We start from the raw sequence: 24652 nt of genomic DNA, 5'->3' as shown, positions 1-24652 counted from the left end.
AAATATCCGAAAATTTTTAAAATCACTATCTGAATCCGAAAAATTCGACCGAACTTTTGGATATTTCGGATCGGATTTTTGGATACGGATAATTTTGAGCACCCCTACTACAAATATGTTCATCATTATTATGTGAATTAAAAATAAAAATTAATAATTCACAAAATTTAGAAATATTACCATTCTGAAAGATCTCTGACCAAACACCCTTACAAAGCAAAGATTTACATCATCATCATTACGGCGTTTACCATCATCCTTAACAACATCATCGTATTCATCATCTGCAAAATCTTAGTTAAAACCAGTTTAACTAAATTTGTAGAGAAACAAAAAAGAGACAGAACTCAACTGGTTTTATTAACCTTTACACCAGCACCATCACTGTTGCAAGGTTTCTCAGTTGGCGCCCATTGATCTTCAATCTGAACATTCGCATCACCATAACATGATTGTGTTCCCATTGGAGTTTCTTGTTTGATGGGTATTTTGCTCTTGATCAATTGAGTTAGATTTATGACGCCTTGTTGCTTGTCGAACGTGAATATGCTCACATCACCTTCTGATAGCCTGTAATGCTTACGGAACATTGCCCATCCTGCTGATAAGTAGTATCTGACCCTCATTGATTCTTTTTTTTTCCGTGTGTCGTTATTAACCTCATTGTCCACTCTTTTCCTTCATGATCCTTCAACTTTACGCTCTCTTTATGTTCTAGTCCTGCAGCCTTCACAAATTTGGTTGGCAGCAACTACGACCCACAATAAAAAAAACTTGATATATTAACAAATGCATACTCACTCTTTTGACATGTGATACCTCGGAAGCACGGAAACGCCAATTAGGTGCCGTCTCCCGTCCCGGGGACTGCTAGGGGACGGAAACGACACGGGGACGGCCGGGAAACGTCCCCGGCATGTTGGGTACGGCAGGAAAGGTGACGCAGAAGGGGACGGCATGTTGGGGACGTGCAGGAAACGTTTCCGGCATGTTTCCGTAATTTTATTTGGTTTTTAAAAAAAAAAGAGATCCAGGGAGAGGAGGTCGCCGGAGATCAGCATCCGCCGGAGAAAAAAGGACACCGGAGGTACGGAAAAAGGGGGAAGATGTTTTCCGGTGAGATAGGTTAGAGGCACTCGAGAAGAGAGGGTAGAGACGAGAGAGATAGAAGACGACGGCAGTGGGAAAGTAGGGTGTCGTTTCTCCGATTTCTTTTTCTCTGTGTATTGTTTCCTTCAAAAATTTTACTTTACCTATTGTTATTGCATATACAGCTGTCTCCAATTCAATTCCCCATAAAAGTTTTCATTTTTTATTTCCTTTATATTTTATTTAGTTTATTTCAAATCCTAGGTCTTGTTTTAGAACATGTAAAAAGTAAAAACACAATGAAGAGCCACGTTTAATAATTTTTGTAATGTATAATATGCATAATTAATAATAGAATTTCTTTCTTGTATTGACTTTCATACGTAATGTTTTTTTATGTTTAATTTTTTAAAAATTAGTTTTGAGTTATTTTTTTTATATCTTTTAAAACTTAAATTATTTATGCCTAAAAATTAAGTATATTTAACTATTTTGGGTTTTGTGTTACATTATCTTTAATATATATTTATTTTTTTATATGTTTTTATTCCCGTACCCGTCCCGTCCCCGCTTCTTGAACTTTTTAGTTTTGCCGTTTCCCGTTCCCGTACCCGTCCCCGTACCCCGTTCCCGTACCCGTCCCAGTGCAACATAGTGTGATACCTGTAATATATGTTTAAAAATGCATTCATGTTTAAAAATATTAAACGTTTACTATTAATTTAACAAGTGATTGGTTAAAAATAATTAACACTCAACTGTTTAAAAAAAATTGATCACCACTCACTTTGTAAAACGCACGGTCAGTGAACAAACATTTTTCATGCTAATATGACATCTCCGTCACACATTGCCACCCACACCACTCGCTAGATAGGGTTGTTTAGTTCGACAGTTTCTTTAGGTGATTATTTGGTTAGGGTACAACCACTTAAACACAATTTACAACCATACATGCATACAAAACAGATTGAATTTGGTAAGGTAATGAAACCATTATTTGATAAGGTATAACCACTTAAGCAAAACTTACAACCAATATTTGATTAAGGTACAACCACTTAAGCACAACTTACAACCAAACACTTGAGCACAACTTACAACAAATATTTGATTAAGGTACAACTATTTAAGCTCAACTTACAACCAAACATGCATACAAATGTTTCAAATTAATAGTATATAAATATAAATTTATGTGTTTGGGTTTATTATAAGGAAAAAATAAAAATTAAATTTTCGGATATCCGAAATATCCGAAAATTTTTAAAATCACTATCTGAATCCGAAAAATTCGACCGAACTTTTGGATATTTCGGATCGGATTTTTGGATACGGATAATTTTGAGCACCCCTACTACAAATATGTTCATCATTATTATGTGAATTAAAAATAAAAATTAATAATTCACAAAATTTAGAAGTATTACCATTCTGAAAGATCTCTGACCAAACACACTTTCAAAGCAAAGATTTACATCATCATCATTACGGCATTTACCATCATCCTTAACAACATCATCGTATTCATCACCTGCAAAATCTTAGTTAAAAACCAGTTTAACTAAATTTGTAGAGAAACAAAAAAGAGACAGAACTCAACTGGTTTTATTAACCTTTACACCAGCACCATCACTGTTGCAAGGTTTCTCAGTTGGCGCCCATTGATCTTCAATCTGAACATTCGCATCACCATAACATGATTGTGTTCCCATTGGAGTTTCTTGTTTGATGGGTATTTTGCTCTTGATCAATTGAGTTAGATTTATGACGCCTTGTTGCTTGTCGAACGTGAATATGCCCACATCACCTTCTGATAGCCTGTAATGCTTACGGAACATTGCCCATCCTGCTGATAAGTAGTATCTGACCCTCATTGATCCTTTTTTTCCGCGTGTCGTTATTAACCTCATTGTCCACTCTTTTCCTTCATGATCCTTCAACTTTACGCTCTCTTTGTGTTCTAGTCCTGCAGCCTTCACAAATTTGGTTGGTAGCAACTACGACCCACAATAAAAAAACTTGATATATTAACAAATGCATACTCACTGTTTTGACATGTGATGCCTGTAATATATGTTTAAAAATGCATTCATGTTTAAAAATATTAAACGTTTACTATTAATTTAACAAGTGATTGGTTAAAAATAATTAACACTCAACTGTTTAAAAAAAAATGATCACCACTCACTTTGTAAAACGCACGGTCAGTAAACAAACATTTTTCATGCTAATATGACATCTCCGTCACACATTGCCACCCACACCACTCGCTAGATAGGGTTGTTCAGTTTGACAGTTTCTTTAGGTGATTATTTGATTAGGGTACAACCACTTAAACAAAATTTACAACCATACATGCATACAAAACAGATTGAATTTGGTAAGGTAATGAAACCATTATTTGATAAGGTATAACCACTTAAGCAAAACTTACAACCAATATTTGATTAAGGTACAACCACTTAAGCACAACTTACAACCAACCACTTGAGCACAACTTACAACAAATATTTGATTAAGGTACAACTATTTAAGCTTAAGTTACAACCAAACATGCATACAAATGTTTCAAATTAATAGTTTATAAATATAAATTTATGTGTTTGGGTTTATTATAAGAGAAAAATAAAAATTAAATTTTCGGATATCCGAAATATCCGAAAATTTTTAAAATCACTATCTGAATCCGAAAAATTCGACCGAAGTTTTGGATATTTCGGATCGGATTTTTGGATACGGATAATTTTGAACACCCCTACTACAAATATGTTCATCATTATTATGTGAATTAAAAATAAAAATTAATAATTCACAAAATTTAGAAGTATTACTATTCTGAAAGATCTTTGACCAGACACCCTTTCAAAGCAAAGATTTACATCATCATCATTACGGCATTTACCATCATCCTTAACAACATCATCGTATTCATCACCTGCAAAATCTTAGTTAAAAACCAGTTTAACTAAATTTGTAGAGAAACAAAAAAGAGACAGAACTCAACTGGTTTTATTAAACTTTACACCAGCACCATCACTGCTGCAAGGTTTCTCAGTTGGCGACCATTGATCTTCAATCTGAACATTCGCATCACCATAACATGATTGTGTTCCCATTGGAGTTTCTTGTTTGATGGGTCCTTTGCTCTTGATCAGTTGAGTTAGATTTATGACGCCTTGTTGCTTGTCGAACGTGAATATGCCCACATCACATTCTGATAGCCTGTAATGCTTACGGAACATTGCCCATCCTGCTGATAAGTAGTATCTGACCCTCATTGATCCTTTTTTTCCGTGTGTCGTTATTAACCTCATTTTCCACTCTTTTCCTTCATGATCCTTCAACTTTACGCTCTCTTTATGTTATAGTCCTGCAGCCTTCACAAATTTGATTGGCAGCAACTACGACCCACAATAAAAAAAACTTGATATATTAACAAATGCATACTCACTCTTTTGACATGTGATGCCTGTAATATATGTTTAAAAATGCATTCATGTTTAAAAATATTAAACGTTTACTATTAATTTAACAAGTGATTGGTTAAAAATAACTAACACTCAACTGTTTAAAAAAAATTGATCACCACTCACTTTGTAAAACGCACGGTCAGTAAACAAACATTTTTCATGCTAATATGACATCTCCGTCACACATTGCCACCCACACCACTCGCTAGATAGGGTTGTTCAGTTCGACAGTTTCTTTAGGTGATTATTTGATTAGGGTACAACCACTTAAACACAATTTACAACCATACATGCATACAAGACAAATTGAATTTGATAAGGTAATGAAACCATTATTTGATAAGGTATAACCACTTAAGCAAAACTTACAACCAATATTTGATTAAGGTACAACCACTTAAGCACAACTTACAACCAAACACTTGAGCACAACTTACAACAAATATTTGATTAAGGTACAACTATTTAAGCTCAACTTACAACCAAACATGCATACAAATGTTTCAAATTAATAGTATATAAATATAAATTTATGTGTTTGGGTTTATTATAAGGAAAAAATAAAAATTAAATTTTCGGATATCCGAAATATCCGAAAATTTTTAAAATCACTATCTGAATCCGAAAAATTCGACCGAACTTTTGGATATTTCGGATCGGATTTTTGGATACGGATAATTTTGAGCACCCCTACTACAAATATGTTCATCATTATTATGTGAATTAAAAATAAAAATTAATAATTCACAAAATTTAGAAGTATTACCATTCTGAAAGATCTCTGACCAAACACCCTTTCAAAGCAAAGATTTACATCATCATCATTACGACATTTACCATCATCCTTAACAACATCATCGTATTCATCACCTGCAAAATCTTAGTTAAAAACCAGTTTAACTAAATTTGTAGAGAAACAAAAAAGAGACAGAACTCAACTGGTTTTATTAACCTTTACACCAGCACCATCACTGCTGCAAGGTTTCTCAGTTGGCGACCATTGATCTTCAATCTGAACATTCGCATCACCATAACATGATTGTGTTCCCATTGGAGTTTCTTGTTTGATGGGTATTTTGCTCTTGATCAATTGAGTTAGATTTATGACGCCTTGTTGCTTGTCGAACGTGAATATGCCCACATCACCTTCTGATAGCCTGTAATGCTTACGGAACATTGCCCATCCTGCTGATAAGTAGTATCTGACCCTCATTGATCCTTTTTTTCCGTGTGTCGTTATTAACCTCATTGTCCACTCTTTTCCTTCATGATCCTTCAACTTTACGCTCTCTTTATGTTCTAGTCCTGCAGCCTTCACAAATTTGGTTGGCAGGAACTACGACCCACAATAAAAAAACTTGATATATTAACAAATGCATACTCCCTCTTTTGACATGTGATGTGTCACACCCCGATCTCCACGTGTCACCGGTGGGCCCGGTGTGGGGTACAGTGACGTAGTTGGCATCGTCATTGACAATCGACACAATATAATAATGCACAGCGGAAGCAGAATAGATACATTTCAACTTTTAATTAAAATGACATAACAACATCATAAGTAGTTGAAACGGATCCACAGGCGGATCAAATAAAAATAAGATAAAAATTGTTCAACAGATATTTTGTCGTCCGAGCTTGCGAGACTATAGTGGACGCTCTTAGGAAACAGCCAGCCTAGTTCGTATAGTACCTGCACTTAACCTTTTGGGAAAAATACGTCAGTTTACACTGGTAAATACAAATCGACTGACTCATTTTGAAAATGATTGAAAATTGATTTAAATGCACAAGGCATAAATATTTTTATTAACTTGGGATAATTATGCAATATAAACTTGTGAACGAATTACATGCACTCGTATCTTTGGTGGCCCGGGATCTACTGTCCGGGCTAAAGATTAAATGACACACCACATTAAAGAGTTATACACGCCGAGTGTACGCCTACACCCCGTGCTCTGGTCGTGGCCATCTCGTAAGATAATGCCAAGGATATCCGGGACACGGTCAATAACCCCCCAAAGCCTAAAGTAAGACAAGACTGTTTAAACGAGTCGCACAAGCTATTCAAGACTGTACACCCATAAGGTGCAGGACTTGTGCGCCCGATCAAGCGGTATTTTAAATACCGTACCCCAAGCCCGTATAGGGAAAATAAGTCAAAATGTATTTACCTGAGCAAGTATAAGTCACAAATGATAAGTGTTGGTAGCTTTTACTGGGCCTCCTAATCTGGAACAAAGGTTTATAATAACCTATTAGATTTCTAACGGGTCTTTTATTTAAGCCTAAGCTTTGACCGGTTAGTTTTAAGAATGATACGGTTTACGCATGATTAAGCGAAAGACCGGATAGAATGTGATTTAGACCCGACAAGTTTGAATACTTGTATAATATGGGTATACTAAATACATTCTGGATTTTGAGATAAAAATGATAACGTTTGACCCGTTTCAGTCAATTTACGCAAACTAGTTACGCAAACCGAACCGAACGCAAAAAGGGCGTTACGGGTAGCCAAAAGAGTCAAATGCAAGTTTCCTGAGATAATATGCTTTAAATATGATATAACATCAGTAAGTCATGTTCTATTATGCCCCGAATAGTTTTAAACTCAATTTATGCCTTAGAAGGGCATTTTGGTCATTTAAAAGATTATAAAAGAGTCAAATTAGAAATCTGGGTTTCGGGTCTGGTTTATACAGAAAATATACTTAACTTAACATGTTATAACAGTGGGGTATGACCCATATATCAAATTTATCATTTAAAACCAAACTATGCACCGTAGGGGTATTTTAGTAATTTCACAAGGGCTAAAAATGCCAAAACTGGAAATCTGAGTTCAACGTATTATACTTACTGTTATCATATGAAAATATGTAATTTACATCAGTAGGTATAAGTCTTATATGTTTAAAACGAGTATAACGCTTACTATGCGCTTAAAATGCTAAAAATGCAATTTAGAGCCGTTTCCGGGTTTATATATGAAAGCTGAGATTTTTATATTTCCAGAAGGCTCAAAATAATTTATTTAACATATAAAATCAGTAGAAAAAGGTTTCGGGTCAAAAGAATGTGTAAAACTCATTTTATGGCTTAAACGGTCAAAACCGACATAACCCGAAATAACTAAGCGATCTAAGATACGATCAGCCAAAAATTAATTAAAAATCATCTAAAATCCCAAAATATTATAATACATCAGTTGGTAAAAAGTTTTGTATCAAAACGTGGCCAGAAATAGGTTATACACGAAAAGGACCGTTTATGTAACTTTATAATATAGTTTTACGCTAATGGCCATAACTCACAATCTGGACCGCCAACTGATCCGAAATTTTCGGTGCAAGTTTATATATTAGGAATAAAGATTTCTACTCTTTCACTTTTCCAAAAATCATGTTTTATATCAAAAAGGGCAAAATAGTCAACTTTTAAGCATAGTCGGAAACATGCAAATGAATCGGCTAAGTATAGACTCAACAACAAAAATTCCAGAGAGTTTTACCAAAATAATAATGGTCAAAAATACTCTCCAATACAGATCTCAAACATGCATGTACGAATCCGAATCGATAGCCTACGAAATAGTCGTTTTACAAGACTTTCGGCTCCGATTCGTATTTATACTAAAGATTGTCGAGTTTATTATGATAAAACATATTCTTACATGTATTACAAGTTATTTATGATGATCAAACAAATTGCATGTCCTTTACATTACCATTCAAGCTTATTTTTGTAAAAACAACTTCTGTTGACTTTTTAGAAACAAGTTTGACTCGACAATTAGCATGCATATAGTGGGAATCAGAGAATATCCTTTTGAGGGTTTGTTTCCCACATAAATACCAACATATATGTGGTTTCAATTTGAGAAATGACTGAGTAAAACTCGTTTAATCAGAAAGTCAAAGTATAAGAACAATTAGTTTGACTTTTGGCAATTAACCTATGCTAGAACGAATTAAGGACTGAATTAGAAGCTTACAAAGGTCCTATTGATGCTTAGTTAACACTAGGATGCTGCCTTGTCGTTCAGATTTGTTCCAGAAGTGCCTTGAGAGTTCTTGAGAGTTCTTGAGAGTTGAAAGAGTTCTTGATCACAATTGCAAATGCCCAAGAAATGGTCTTGTGAACTGATTTAAAGCTGAATTCAGAGGTTACTGTTGTCCTAGCCATGCATGCATTTTTATTGGAGCAATTGGAGGTGAAAAACAGCTGTTACACACTCAAATTCGGACCCAAATAACCCATTTTCGCGAATTCTGTTACTGGTAGTCCCACGCGGCCCGCTTGGGCCTGTCCAGGCGGGTCGCCTGACCTGCTGATCAGCCAAACTAATTTCAAACTTGGCAGCTTTGGTCCCTGTACTTGTTTGCGATGTTTCGGCTGCTTATTTTGACTCGTAAACCCCCAAACTTGGTTTCTAAGAACCTTAGGACATTTACCAACATGGTAATGTCCTCGGATAACTTTGCGCTCAACCGAAAAGCCATGAAATTCGACGTTGACGCTTTTAACCCCTCAAGTGCGGTTTTGGCCATAACTTTCTCATACGTTGACGAAACTTCACGAAATTTTAACCACATATTCTAGCGAGTATATTTTAGCATTATAAAGCTTCGGGTCTGCCAAAAGTTCACTCAGAGGTATAAATTCAACATGTTGACACTTTTGGCCCCTATAGTTTGTAATTCCTCACTTTGGTGCAATTTCCGCGTCGTATGATCCATGAACCATCCGTTTAAGGTTATGAACATTATGTAGGGTTATCATAGAGTCTATCTATCCATTGTTGACACTTTGGACCCTTACGTTCCATAGTTTTCACTGTTTGTCACTTTTAGTCCCTCTAAAGTTTGTTTTCACATACCGGAACCTTATGACACGTGTCAAGACATTATTGGACGAAATTTTTCGAGGTGTTACATGATGCCTGTAATATATGTTTAAAAATGCATTCATGTTTAAAAATATTAAACGTTTACTATTAATTTAACAAGTGATTGGTTAAAAATAACTAACACTCAACTGTTTAAAAAAAATTGATCACCACTCACTTTGTAAAACGCACGGTCAGTAAACAAACATTTTTCATGCTAATATGACATCTCCGTCACACATTGCCACCCACACCACTCGCTAGATAGGGTTGTTCAGTTCGACAGTTTCTTTAGGTGATTATTTGATTAGGGTACAACCACTTAAACACAATTTACAACCATACATGCATACAAGACAGATTGAATTTGATAAGGTAATGAAACCATTATTTGATAAGGTATAACCACTTAAGCAAAACTTACAACCAATATTTGATTAAGGTACAACCACTTAAGCACAACTTACAACCAAACACTTGAGCACAACTTACAACAAATATTTGATTAAGGTACAACTATTTAAGCTCAACTTACAACCAAACATGCATACAAATGTTTCAAATTAATAGTATATAAATATAAATTTATGTGTTTGGGTTTATTATAAGGAAAAAATAAAAATTAAATTTTCGGATATCCGAAATATCCGAAAATTTTTAAAATCACTATCTGAATCCGAAAAATTCGACCGAACTTTTGGATATTTCGGATCGGATTTTTGGATACGGATAATTTTGAGCACCCCTACTACAAATATGTTCATCATTATTATGTGAATTAAAAATAAAAATTAATAATTCACAAAATTTAGAAGTATTACCATTCTGAAAGATCTCTGACCAAACACCCTTTCAAAGCAAAGATTTACATCATCATCATTACGGCATTTACCATCATCCTTAACAACATCATCGTATTCATCACCTGCAAAATCTTAGTTAAAAACCAGTTTAACTAAATTTGTGGAGAAACAAAAAAGAGACAGAACTCAACTGGTTTTATTAACCTTTACACCAGCACCATCACTGCTGCAAGGTTTCTCAGTTGGCGACCATTGATCTTCAATCTGAACATTCGCATCACCATAACATGATTGTGTTCCCATTGGAGTTTCTTGTTTGATGGGTATTTTGCTCTTGATCAATTGAGTTAGATTTATGACGCCTTGTTGCTTGTCGAACGTGAATATGCCCACATCACCTTCTGATAGCCTGTAATGCTTACGGAACATTGCCCATCCTGCTGATAAGTAGTATCTGACCCTCATTGATCCTTTTTTTCCGTGTGTCGTTATTAACCTCATTGTCCACTCTTTTCCTTCATGATCCTTCAACTTTACGCTCTCTTTATGTTCTAGTCCTGCAGCCTTCACAAATTTGGTTGGCAGGAACTACGACCCACAATAAAAAACTTGATATACTAACAAATGCATATTCACTCTTTTGACATGTGATGCCTGTAATATATGTTTAAAAATGCATTCATGTTTAAAAATATCAAACGTTTACTATTAATTTAACAAGTGATTGGTTAAAAATAATTAACACTCAACTGTTTAAAAAAAATTGATCACCACTCACTTTGTAAAACGCACGGTCAGTGAACAAACATTTTTCATGCTAATATGACATCTCCGTCACACATTGCCACCCACACCACTCGCTAGATAGGGTTGTTCAGTTTGACAGTTTCTTTAGGTGGAACCGAAAACCAAATTCAGTTAGACTTGGTGGCTGTTTGTTTAGCTCTTAATGGGGCTCCAAATGGTTCAAACATCTTACTGGTTCAGCACTTAATGGTTCAGACTGTTTGTTTCGTGAGCAGATGTCTGAATGGTTCAGACATTTGCCTCTGAATGGTTAAGTATTATATTGAGGCTAAATGGTTAGGACCTATAATCTAAATTGGTCAGATATTTGTCTCTCAATGGTTAAGCATTATACTGGCTCTTAATGATTTAGACTTCTTACTGGTTCAACACTTAATCTTTCAGAAGTTGCCAAACAACCCACCGAACCAAAAACCAACTACCAAACTATGTATACATTTAAAGAAAGTGACAAAAAATGCTAGGTCATTTCCCATGAAAAAAAAAGGTTCATTTCGAGGTATTGTACAACTAATGCAGTTTTATTTAAGTGAAACAGAGCCACATTGTGGTGTATAGGTGTTACAGTAGTAACATGACAAGAAAACACATTTTTTCTACTTCAATTTTATATATTTCTTCACCGAGAAGCATTAAGTATCAACCTTTAACATCACAAGGTACAAATATGTTCATCATTATTATGTGACTTAAAGAATAATAAATTAATAATTCACAAAATTTAGAAGTATTACCATGGAATATCCGAAAGATCTCTGACCAATCACCCTTTCAAAGCAAAGATTTGCATCATCATCATTATGGAATTTACCATCATCCTTAACAAAATCATCGTATTCATCACCTGCAAAATCTTAGTTAAAAACCAGTTTAACTAAATTTGTACATGTAAATAAAGAAACAAAAAATAGACAGAACTCAACTGGTTTTATTAACCTTCACACCAGCACCACCACTACTGCAAGGTTTCTCAGTTGGCGACCACTGATCTTCATCTGAACATTCGCATCACCATAACATGATTGTGTTCCCATTGGAGTTTCTTGTTTGATTGGTCTATTGCTCTTGACCAATTGAGTTAGATTTATGACGCCTTCTTGCTTGTCTAACGTGAATGTGCCCACATCACCTTCTGATAACTTGTAAGGCTTACGGAACATTGCCTATCCTGCTGATAACAGAGAGAGGTCATAGTATGTTTTGTTTCCTAGTATATGAAGTAAAGTAAATTGTGTCAATTAGTTTCGCCCATGTTTTTTAGTGAGATGGTTGTTCACCAAAAAAGGTAATCCAGGTGAAGGAATGGAAGGTACTGGTTTCTAAGTATTAAAGATAACATAAAATTAGAGAAATTTGTCGTTAAAAAAAGTTATAACTTAAACCCTAATGAAAAGATGTCTTTTCTCACGAGTTAAATTTAATAAAGAAAAACTACAAAATGTTGCTTAAGGAATTTAATCAAACTAGTTGGATTATCCGTGCTTCGCAGCGGGTCCTCGATTGGTATTAATTTAGTCAAACTAGTATTATGCACCATCCGCGTTGCGGCGGGGCGAGCACTAATGTCACACTACTGTCAGCGACCACCGACACTGAAGTTGCGGTGTTAATGCGATGAAATTAAACCAAAACGTAAAACATAGAATAAAATAACTAAATTGATCTAGGACTCGCGCGTTACGAAGAACCTGCGTATATTTTTTCCCGTTTGACAGGTTTATCGTAATCTATATATAATATATATCATTACCACTATACAAACCATAATGCATACATTACAACAATCAATGCATCAATATGTTGCAAATTATATTTATACAAGATTTTGGCTAAATTAGTAAGATTATTATAAATAATAATAATTTACAAATAAAACAACACAACTTTGAATGGATCAAATCGATTGAATATAGTAAGATAATGAAACCATTATTTGATTAGGGTACAACCACTTAAGCACAATTTACAACCATACATGTATACAAAACATATTGAATTTGGTAAGGTAATGAAACCATTATTTGATTAAGGTACAACCACTTAAGCACAACTTACAACCAATATTTGATTAAGGTACAACCACTTAAGCACAACTTACAACCAAACACTTAAACCCAACTTACAACAAATATTTGATTAAGGTACAACTATTTAAGCTCAACTTACAACCAAACATGCATACAAATGTTTCAAATTAATAGTATATAAATTTATGTGTTTGGGTTTATTATAAGGAAAAAATAAAAATTAAATTTTCGGATATTTCGAACATCCGAAATATCCGAAAATTTTTAAAATCACTATCTGAATCCGAAAAATTCGACCGAATTTTCGCATATCTCGGATCGGATTTTTGGATACGGGTAATTTTGAACACCCCTACTACAAATATGTTCATCATTATTATGTGAATTAAAAATAAAAATTAATAATTCACAAAATTTAGAAGTATTACCATTCTGAAAGATCTCTGACCAAACACCCTTTCAAAGCAAAGATTTGCATCATCATCATTATGGTATTTACCATCATCCTTAACAACATCATCGTATTCATCACCTGCAAAATCTTAGTTAAAAACCAGTTTAACTAAATTTGTAGAGAGATAAAAAAGAGACAGAACTCAACTGGTTTTATTAACCTTTACACCAGCACCATCACTGCTGCAAGGTTTCTCAGTTGGCGACCAATGATCTTCAATCTGAACATGCGCATCACCATAACATGATTGTGTTCCCATTGGAGTTTCTTGTTTGATTGGTCTTTTGCTCTTGATCAATTGAGTTAGATTTATGATGCCTTGTTGCTTATCAAACGTGAATATGCCCACATCACCTTCTAATATCCTGTAATGCTTACGGAACATTGCCCATCCTGCTGATAAGCAGTATCTGACCCTCGTTGATCCTTTTTTTCCGTGTGCCGTTATTAACCTCATTGTCCACTCTTTTCCTTCATGATCCTTCAACTTTACGCTCTCTTTATGTTCTAGTCGTGCAGCCTTCACAAATTTGGTTGGCAGCAACTACCACCCACAATAAAAAACTTGATATATTAACAAATGCATACTCATTCTTTTGACATGTGATGCCTGTAATGTATGTTTAAAAATGCATCCATGTTTAAAAATATTAAACGTTTACTATTAATTTAACAAGTGATTGGTTAAAAATAATTAACACTCATCTGTTTAAAAAAAATTTGATCACCACTCACTTTGTAGAACGCACGGTCAGTGAACAAACATTTTTCATGCTAATATGACATCTCCGTCACACATTGCCACCCACACCACTCGCTAGATATAACAATTGGGGTGTTCATTAGTTCGGTTTGCAAGTTAATCGGTTTCCTCAGTTCGGGTTGTTCAGTTTGACAGTTTCTTTAGGTGGAACCGAAAACCAAATTCAGTTAGACTCGGTGGCTGCTTGTTTAGCTCTTAATGGGACTCTAAATGGTTCAAACATCTTACTGGTTCAGCACTTAATGGTTCAGACTGTTTGTTTCCTGAGCAGATGTCTGAATGGTTCAGAAATTTGCCTCTGGATGGTTAAGTATTATACTGAGGCTAAATGGTTAGGACCTATAATCTAAATTGGTCAGATATTTGCCTCTCAATGGTTAAGCATTATACTGGCTCTTAATGATTCAGACTTCTTACTGGTTCAGCACTTAATCTTTCAGAAGTTGCCAAACAACCCACCGAACCAAAAACCAACTACCAAACTATGCATACATTTAAGAAGTTGTCAACCTACCGACACTGAAGTTGCGGTGTTAATGCGAAGAAATTAAACCGAAACGTAAAACATAGAATAAATAACTAAGTTGATATAGGACTCGCGCGTTACGATGAACCGGCATATATTTTTTCCCGTTTGACAGGTTCATCGTAATCTATATATAATATATATCATTACCACTATACAAACCATAATGCATACAATACAACAATCATTGTATCAATATGTTGCAAATTATATTTATACAAGATTTTGGCTAAAATAATTAGATTATTATAAATAATAATAATTTACAAATAAAACAACACAACTTTGAATGGATCAAATCGATTGAATATGGTAAGATAATGAAACCATTATTTGATTAGGGTACAACCACTTAAGCACAATTTACAACCATACATGCATACAAAACAGATTGAATTTGGTAAGGTAATGAAACTATTATTTGATTAAGGTACAACCACTTAAGCACAACTTACAACCAATATTTGATTAAAGTACAACCACTTAAGCACAATTTACAACCAAACACTTAAGCACAACTTACAACAAATATTTGATTAAGATACAACTATTTAAGCTAAACTTACAACCAAACATGCATACAAATGTTTCAAATTAATAGTATATAAATTTCATAAAATATTAATTTACTCTCTTTCAGAAGTTATATATGGGTATGTTTGGCAAAAGTAGCTGGTAGCTGGAAGCTGGTAGCTAGTAGCTGTAGCTTTTTAGATATATTTGGTGTTTGGTAGAGTAACTGGAGCTTTTAATAAAATATATAAAATGACCAAAATGGACATAACTAAAAATTTAGAAAGTTGGTGCATTAAAAAGTTTCTTATTTTTAGAGGTTAAAATAGTCATTTTTCCCTAAAAGCTTGTAGCTCATTCTAAACGCTACTAGTAGTAGCGTTCAACCAAAAGCTTTAAGCTCCTAACCTAAAAACTTAAAGCTCATTCAATCAAATAAGACTTTTTTATTGAGTAGAAGCTTTTTCTTAAAAACTTAAAACTAGAAGCTCTTAAAAACTTCATGCCAAACATACCCATAGTGTAAAAACATGGATCAACATAGATCTAAGATCAACACATATCCAAACCAAAGATTTTATTCCTTAACTTTAACAAACAAGATTTGGTCAATACAATACACATATCTTAACTCTAAATCACCCGGATAATATCAATACAAAACTCTCACCAAGTCAACATGATACACAAATTAGATCTAACTACAAGATTAGATTCAAAATGAGTCTGGATCAAACGAAACAAGAAACCCTAATCGCCAAGAGAGAGAAATAAGTCAAAATCCAAAACAATAACCCAGTCATAATTGATTATAAATGCCAAGTATCAGTGGCAAGTTACCACTTATATGTAACAACTTGCTCCATCGGTGACAAACAAGATACATTTGTCACGTTATTTTCATTTTGTATTTTATCTTTATCCACATGCCGATAATAGATATGTATTGATCAAACAAACAAACATTGATAATTGAATTTATTAAACAACATTGTAATCAATGTCTATAGTTATTTGAGTTTGAGCTTAGTTTAAATCCATAGCCGGCCCTAGCTAGGGGTGGGTGGGGGAGGACTTCCGGTCAAGGCACATTTCATCCGAGACACATTTAAAAAAAGAATCCTATATATATATATTTATAAGTGTCAATAGCTCAATACCCATTTTAGTTTAAATAATAATAATAATAATAATAATAATAATAATAATAATAATAATAATAATAATAATAATAATAATAATAATAATAATAATAATAATAATAACAATGAGCTGCAAAAAAGATGATTTACATTATCTATTTCGTTAAAGCCTAAATAACACGTTTTTACGGCCAACACCTGATTCTCAGAACAGTCCCTGTTTGAATCGAGTACGTTTAAGTTAAACTAAGTTTAACTACAAACAAACGAGATCAAGAACTACAAACAAACGAGATCGAACTATTGGATACCATTTCTTTCAAGTTTTTCAAGGCTCATTCTATACACCCTCCCCCCCCCCCCCCTTCTTCCTGATTACACCCCCCCTTGTGAGAGGAAAACTGTCGGTCCCACGCAGGCCCCACCTGTAAGTATGTGAAAGAAGGGGGGTGAAAAAAGTAAATAGGGGGTGTAGAAAGTAGCACCCTTTTTCAACCGTATCTAATATAAGATACTTGTAACCAAAATTGGTGGGTTCAACATTTTCTCACATAAAATAATCTCATTCAATGAATATGTTTCACATAAAATCCTCCTAACCACCAACTTCAACCGTCCTCTCTCCCTGTCTTCTTCCACCATTCTTGGATTACAATCTCCGATCAAACCACCATTCCAACAACACTCAAAATGCATTTCACACGCAGGATTCTGCATTCATCTTATTAATGGCAAAAGGTATAACCGCAAAGCTGCTCCGGAGCAGCCTCTACACACTAACTAACATCCGAACAAAACCATCTTACAAGAAAGAAGCTGCTGCAACCGAAGAATTATCCGGATACCCGCGTGTCATCAACATCAACCAACCCGCCGTCCCAGACGACACACAACAACCGCCAATCTTCTGCACAAACTACGTCTCCACCACCAAATACACCCTCTTCAACTTCCTCCCCATTGCCTTGTTTGAACAATTCAACCGTGTTGCCAACTTCTACTTCCTCGTTGCGGCCGGTTTAACCTTCACGGATTACGCGCCTTTTGACTGGCCTAGCCAAGTTGTCCCATTAGCTTTGGTGGTTGGGTTTAGTTTAGCAAAGGAGTTGTATGAAGATCTTCAAAGACATTGGCAGGATATGACAGCAAACTGCCAAAAAGCCGCGGTTCATGTTAAAAACGGCGGTTTTGAGACGAAACAATGGCGAGAGGTTTGTGTTGGGGATATTGTGAAGGTTAAGAAAGATGAGTTCTTCCCTGCGGATTTGTTGTTACTGCAATCTAGCTATGAAGATGGTATGTCTTATGTTGAGACCATGAATTTAGACGGTGAGACGAATTTGAAGGTGAAACGCGCTTTGCAAAACCTGTCGTTGCCAGCCGCGGTTGATGATGATAAAGCTTCACATTTTAGTGACTTTCTAGCCACCATTCGTTGCGAGAATCCTAACTCGAATCTTTACACGTTTACGGGTAATTTGGAGTACAATGGGCATATCTATCCTCTTGATCCTGCTCAGCTGCTTCTTAGAGATTCAAAGCTTAGAAACACGGAATTTGTTTATGGTGTTGTGGTTTTCACTGGTAATGATACTAAAGTCATGCAAAACACGACACAATCGCCATCTAAACGAAGCGAAATCGAACTCCAGATGGATAAGATAATCTACTTGCTATTCGGGTTGTTGATATTCATCTCGATTGTTAGTGCTTCAGGGTTTGGTTTAGCGGTTAGGAACACGATTCGCTCATGGTGGTACTTAGTTCCTGAGATACCCGGTGAAGATTTCGATATAAACAATTTCGTTGCTTCGGGGTTAAGACATCTTGTGACTGCGCTTATGCTGTACGGTTATCTTGTCCCGATTTCGCTCTATGTATCGATTGAGGCGGTAAAGATTCTTCAAGCGAGATTTATAAACAATGATCTGCATTTGTATGATGAAGTTACTGGGGTGCCAGCGAACGCTAGAACCTCGAATTTGAACGAGCAGTTGGGGCAGGTTGATACCATTCTTTCTGATAAAACCGGGACGTTAACATGTAATCAAATGGATTTCCTTAAGTGTTCGATCGCAGGGTGTCCGTATGGGAAACGACCCAGTGAAGTTGAACTCGCGGCTGCTAAACAAATGGCGGCACAAGATGAATCTTCGGATGGGAGTTTGAGTGATAGTTCATCTTTAGAAGCCATTACCGTCACTGATGATGGTAATATTAACAAGAAAGCGTCGTCGATCAAAGGGTTTAGCTTTCAAGATGATCGTTTAGAACACACGAATTGGTTAAAAGAGCCAAACTCTGATGTCATATTATTGTTTTTCCGGATTCTTGCTGTTTGTCACTCAGCGATACCCGAAATAAGTGAGAAGACCGGCGAGTTAACTTATGAAGCGGAGTCACCAGATGAAGGTGCTTTTCTTGTTGCAGCTCGAGAATTCGGGTTCCAGTTTATTAAACGGACACAAAACAGTGTCGTTGTTAAAGAACGCCTTAAGAAAGATCAAGAGCCTGTTGAGAAAGAATATAGCATACTAACTTTGTTAGATTTCACTAGCAAGAGAAAACGGATGTCAGTGATTCTACGTGATGAAAGCGGTCAACTTCTTATGTTTTGCAAAGGTGCGGATACTATCATTTTTGATCGATTAGCAAGTAACGGGAAAACGTACCTAGAAGCTACAACAAAGAACCTAAACGATTATGGAGAAGCCGGTTTACGTACGTTAGCCCTTGCTTATAAAAAACTTGAAGAGAAAGAGTACTCGGATTGGCACGAAAAGTTCCATAATGCTCAGATTTCTAGCGGGTCAAATCGAGAAGAACTTCTAGAAGAACTATCGGATGAAATGGAAAGAGGACTAACGCTAGTGGGCGCAACTGCTGTAGAGGATAAGTTGCAAAATGGAGTTCCGGAATGTATAGATAGATTAGCGTTAGCCGGTCTCAAGATTTGGGTTTTAACCGGTGACAAAATGGAAACCGCGATCAACATTGGGTTTTCGTGTAGTTTGCTTCGACAAGGAATGAAGCAACTTTGTATCGTTGTAAGCGCGGAAATGTTAGCCGAAGCTGCTAAAGATGTCGTAAAGGAGAACATTTTATCACAAATCACAACCTCCATGCAAAGTATCCAAAACAAGAAAGAACCTCACGCAGCATTCGCTTTGATCATCGATGGTAAAACGTTAACATACGCGTTAGAAGACGATATGAAGTTTAAATTCTTAAATCTAGCGGTGAACTGCGCGTCTGTCATATGTTGTCGGGTGTCCCCAAAGCAGAAAGCTTTGGTGGTCAGGTTGGTAAAAGAAGGGACGGGGAGAACAACGTTAGGGATCGGCGATGGTGCAAATGACGTTGGTATGATTAAAGAAGCGGATATCGGAATCGGTATTAGCGGTGTGGAAGGTATGCAAGCGGTTATGGCTAGTGATTTCTCAATCGCGCAGTTTCGGTTCTTGGAAAGACTCTTGATAGTCCATGGACATTGGTGTTACAAAAGAATCTCAAAGATGATATGCTACTTCTTCTATAAAAACATAACTTTAGCCCTTACGTTATTCTACTTCGAAGCGGAAACGGGCTTTTCGGGTCAAATGCATTACGATGACTGGTACATGTTGCTTTACAACGTGTTCCTAACGTCATGTCCGGTTCTTGCACTAGGCGTACTGGAGAAAGATATATGCGCCGAATTCTGCCTACAGTTTCCGGCACTATACCAACAAGGCCCGAAAAACTTGTTCTTCGATTGGTACAGAATAATCGGGTGGTTAGCGAATGGCGTGTACGCCTCTTTCGTGATCTATCTTGTGAACATCCGTATATTTAGTCCAGAATCCTTTCGTAAAGAAGGACAGACAGCCGATATGTACGTCATAGGTACCGCTATGTTCACAAGCATCATATGGGTGGTTAACGTTCAGATATTTCTCGTGTCGCATTACTTGACAAGCGTTCAGTTACACACGATCTGGGGCAGCATTGTGGTGTGGTACCTAATCGTTTACATCTACGGACTGATGCCGGTGCAATGGTCAGCTGGTAACATATATCAGCAACTACCTGAAGTCCTTGGACCAGCGTATAAATTCTACTTATCGACGGTGTTTGTTACGATACTATGCAACCTGCCATATTTGATTCACATATCGTATCAAAGATGTTACAATCCGGAAGATCATCATGTTCTGCAGGAGATGAAGAACATGAAGAAAGACGTGACGGATAGGAAGATGTGGAAGAGAGAACAAGTTAAAGCAACGCAAGAAACGGAGATAGGTCTATCGGCTAGAGTGGATGCAAGGATGAGAATGAAAGGAAAAACAACTAGAAAGTATTCGTCGCTTGCTTATAGTTCTTCGTAATCGACTACAACGGATTACTGCAAGATCTTTTAGCTAAGTTGCAGGCAACATATCTAAATCTATGAAATGGTGTCCTAGTTTTAGAATGTAAACTCTAATCAACAAGCCTTATTTGTACAGTACAGTTCATATTGATGTATCTAGAGCAATGTATACATGTATAACTCTAATTTACGACTGAAATACGACAATGAATATGAGATTGAGAAGGAATTACCTAATTTGTTCCAGTTTTGATAGCATCTAATCAGTTTCATAATCGCAATCCACAATCACTAGGCCGAACATTAACATTCCATTATCGTGTATATATCATATCACTCTTAGATTGAATTTTTGAATTATTTTGGTGGTACTCTCAAAGATTCGGTCGGATAAATAAAGAGAAAACAAGAACGATTATGTAGATTGCATTATGAGAACATCATGTCCCAAAACGAAACCAAAAACTCTTCGTTTATATTGGTGAACCATCGACGGTTAAGCTGATGCAACATGAAAACTTAAACTCTTTGCGAAAAGCATGTTAGTTAACGATCATAAGGCTATGGGGTATACTTTCATGCCCCTTAACTACACGTAGGCACCACATCACCTACTTGACACTCTTTCAGTTCACTGCACACCAAGGAAATGGTTTAACCCCATTAACGCCCCTTAAAATTAAGTAAAATACATATATATATATATATATATATATATAGCATGTTGTGTGTGTGCAAATTTTGCAATGCTTGATTCCCTCCCTCTCTCTCCTAGTTAACTTTTAACATGTGAAGCTTTTAATGCCTCTTAACACCCTTCAGGAGTGGTTTAACATGCGTTAAAGGATGCCAACTAGGATTAACACCTATGGGTGTTAGAGTATACCAGATGGCCTAACTGTCGGCAAGTTAATGAGTAATCACTAGCTTTAGGATAGATGATATTCAACAATCAACCATAATTATCGCGCAATATTGCATTTATCGACATAACACATACTTTAAATAGAGAGTAAAACAGTGAGAATGGAGGAGAAAAATAACAAATGCCAATCAACAACTTTATAAATCAAGGTAGCTCTTGATTGTACATTACAAAATGCTGCAGTTATTTTTTCTTTTTTCTTATTAAATTTTGTTGGGGTTTAAACATGTCATAAACCTCCTCTATCAACACATTTACTAGTTATGATTGACAAGAATAGAACTAGCTAGGGCTTTTGTTCATTCCTCCTTTGTCATGATACAATCTCTTCAACTTGACTATTGAAAACAAAGCTTGGAAATGAGGTTGTGATATCCCTACATTCGACAAATTAAACAATAAGTTACCGAAAAAATCTTTATCGTCTATTAGATTTTAACACGTATAGTTCACACATACCTTAAATAAGGAAGCGTCATTATCTTCAACAACGAAGGGTTTTTCGTAACAAAAGCCCGCCATTCTGATTTGTCTATCTTTCCATCCCGGTCTCCATCCGCCTCTAAAAATGTCTGCTCAAAGAATACAAAAGTATACACGTCATAACATAGACCGTTACATCAACTTACTATATATGTTAGCTTAAAAATGTTACTACCAGCAAGAACAAACTCACTCACATTGTCCAATATTGTCTCAATGGTCTCGTCAGCGAGTTTCAGTTCAGACTCATGTAAAAGTGCTATCAGCATTTGTTTAACCTGCAAAAGTGTAGATAATATGAGATATTAAGTAGACATTAAAATAATAAAACCAAAATTCGACATACCCCTCGGCGCTCAATGTATCCGGTTCCATCCAAATCGTAAAGCTTGAATGAAACTAAAACAGCAGCAAAGTTATAAGATCAATAGGTTGGTTTGGAATTCATGTCTAGAATAATAATAATAATAACAGTTTTAACTTACAATTAATTTTTTCTTCTAGAGGAGCATTGGGGTGGAACACGTTGAGTGATCTAACAAAGTCGCCAAAATCGATCCCCCCTTTACGTTTAACGTCAAAAAGAGCAAAGATCTGCACCGAAAGCTTTTTAAGTGTTAGATATCACATAACAATGTTGTTATTAATACCATGAAAGTAAATTGGAGGAACATCATACCCTGTTTGCAAATAGATTATGTTTCGTTTTTTTCTTGAACATAGCTAGTAGGAATTCTTCCTGCATAAGTAATATAAACATAACTTTACGAATATAAAATAATCCGCACAAACGTATATAGATGCACATATGTCAAGATGAACTAATGAACAATGTAAAAACAACCGCGACATAAAATACCTTGCTAATTAGCCCATCGTCGACTACAGAACTACTTATGCTCTTGAATAACTCAAATAGCGCTTCGACTTCACTGACACTGACTGCAGAAAGAAAGTTAATCATGAATGAAAACAGTCTATTTCTCTAGAAGCAAGCCAACTTAAAGATTATGTGAAATCCAACTTACAAGCTGTTTGAGAAGCAAGTTTCCTCGGGTCTTCATACGAAGGATACATATTCCTCATGGAAGAATGGAAACATCCCATTGACACAAGAATGGTCGCGCAGAATCAAAAAATCATCTCAACCTTCACATAATCACAATATGAAGCCCAAAGAAAACAAAAGTGATTAATACTGAATAATGCATTACAATATATAAAAAACGGAATGCAAACCCTAGATACCTAATGAGCCCGTATGCTCGTAACAGTGAACATAATATCCAATCCCCCCCCCCCCTAATTGACGTAAACTGGACGCTAAGATTGGAAAACATAAAAACCAATAATACATAAAGAACGGAATGCAAACCCTAAATACCTAATAGGCTCATAGTAATAAACCTAATGTTCAATACTCCATGCAGTCGTAACTAGGGATGACCAAATGTTACCCGGTACCGAACCGTACCGAGAACTTTCGGTTCCGGTACCAGTACCCTTTTATAAGATTTTCGCGATCGGTACTTTCAATACCAGTACGATATTTTATGTTTTTAACCAGTTTTTACCTTCGAATACCATACAGTACCTTACCAAACACCTTCGGTAGCGGTACCCATTTCTTGTATAAAAAAAAATCATGAAAACCAATAACATGCATAGAACGAAATGCAAACCCTATCTCATAATAATAATAAACCTAATAACCAATGCAAAGAAACGAGATCACGAAACCATGAACAACATTAACGACATTATACTAAATAATCCATGAACGTATATAACAATAATAGAATGGATAATGTGATGGAAAATGAATGCAGAATATTTAATATACCGGCGGGGAGGAACCCGATCGGAGAGATGAGGTTTTCTTAGACGCCGGAAACCGGGAAGAAAGATTAATGCGGAGACTCGTATAATGCGTATCAATCGGAATCGTGAAAATTTGGCTCCTCATTTTTTGTCTACACAAACAAACATATATAGCTTCTTGACCGACGTGATCATCACGTGATTGTTACAATTGCTTGGTAAGCCGCTGATATGTTTTGGAAAAACCGTTTTTAAAGGAAGGTTGACATGTTAATGCTATGATTTATTTAAACGTGTCTAATCTGTTTATGACATGAATAACTAGCTTAAGTGATCGCGATAGTTGTTAATATGACAAGTTTAAATATATAAGTATGAAACGGGATCAGGAGAAAACGCTAAAAAATGTGAGAACGGTGAGAACGCTTCCTGGCCTAACACGTGTCACATCGCTTAGAGAAAGACGGAGGGGCTTTTTTGTCCTTTCATATTTCTTTTTTTTAACGCGTGTCACTTCATCTTTCCATTTTTTGGCGTTTAATAAATACGCGACGTTTTTTATTGTTTTAGATCAGAAT

At 35.7% G+C, this 24652-nt stretch overlaps 2 protein-coding genes and 1 long non-coding RNA gene across 3 annotated transcripts; 1 reads left to right on the top strand and 2 right to left on the bottom strand.

Moving 5' to 3' along the window:
* Positions 1-710: 710 nt before the first annotated feature.
* On the bottom strand, positions 711-11899 carry LOC110863703. The gene is made up of 2 exons (XR_002549301.2): positions 11801-11899; positions 711-751 (listed from the first exon to the last, which is right to left on the bottom strand). It is a non-coding gene; the product is annotated as an uncharacterized LOC110863703 (long non-coding RNA).
* Positions 11900-17219: 5320 nt separating this feature from the next.
* LOC110864519 (probable phospholipid-transporting ATPase 4) lies at positions 17220-20861 on the top strand. Its single transcript, XM_022113604.2, has one exon. It carries the CDS (start codon positions 17220-17222, stop codon positions 20859-20861), a length of 3642 nt encoding a protein of 1213 aa, XP_021969296.1.
* A 1018-nt stretch (positions 20862-21879) lies between these two features.
* LOC110864518 (calcineurin B-like protein 9) lies at positions 21880-24240 on the bottom strand. Its single transcript, XM_022113603.2, has 9 exons — positions 24097-24240; positions 23282-23402; positions 23113-23195; positions 22933-22992; positions 22739-22847; positions 22600-22652; positions 22451-22531; positions 22230-22342; positions 21880-22147 (listed from the first exon to the last, which is right to left on the bottom strand). The coding sequence occupies exons 2-9, from the start codon at positions 23358-23360 to the stop codon at positions 22084-22086; spliced, it is 642 nt and encodes a 213-aa protein (XP_021969295.1). The 5' UTR covers positions 23361-23402; positions 24097-24240; the 3' UTR covers positions 21880-22083.
* Between the last annotated feature and the right edge of the window lie 412 nt (positions 24241-24652).

Source organism: Helianthus annuus, chromosome 6 (assembly GCF_002127325.2).
Source record: "Helianthus annuus cultivar XRQ/B chromosome 6, HanXRQr2.0-SUNRISE, whole genome shotgun sequence".
NCBI lineage: Eukaryota > Viridiplantae > Streptophyta > Magnoliopsida > Asterales > Asteraceae > Helianthus > Helianthus annuus.
This window is presented reverse-complemented; position numbering and strand designations above follow the sequence as displayed.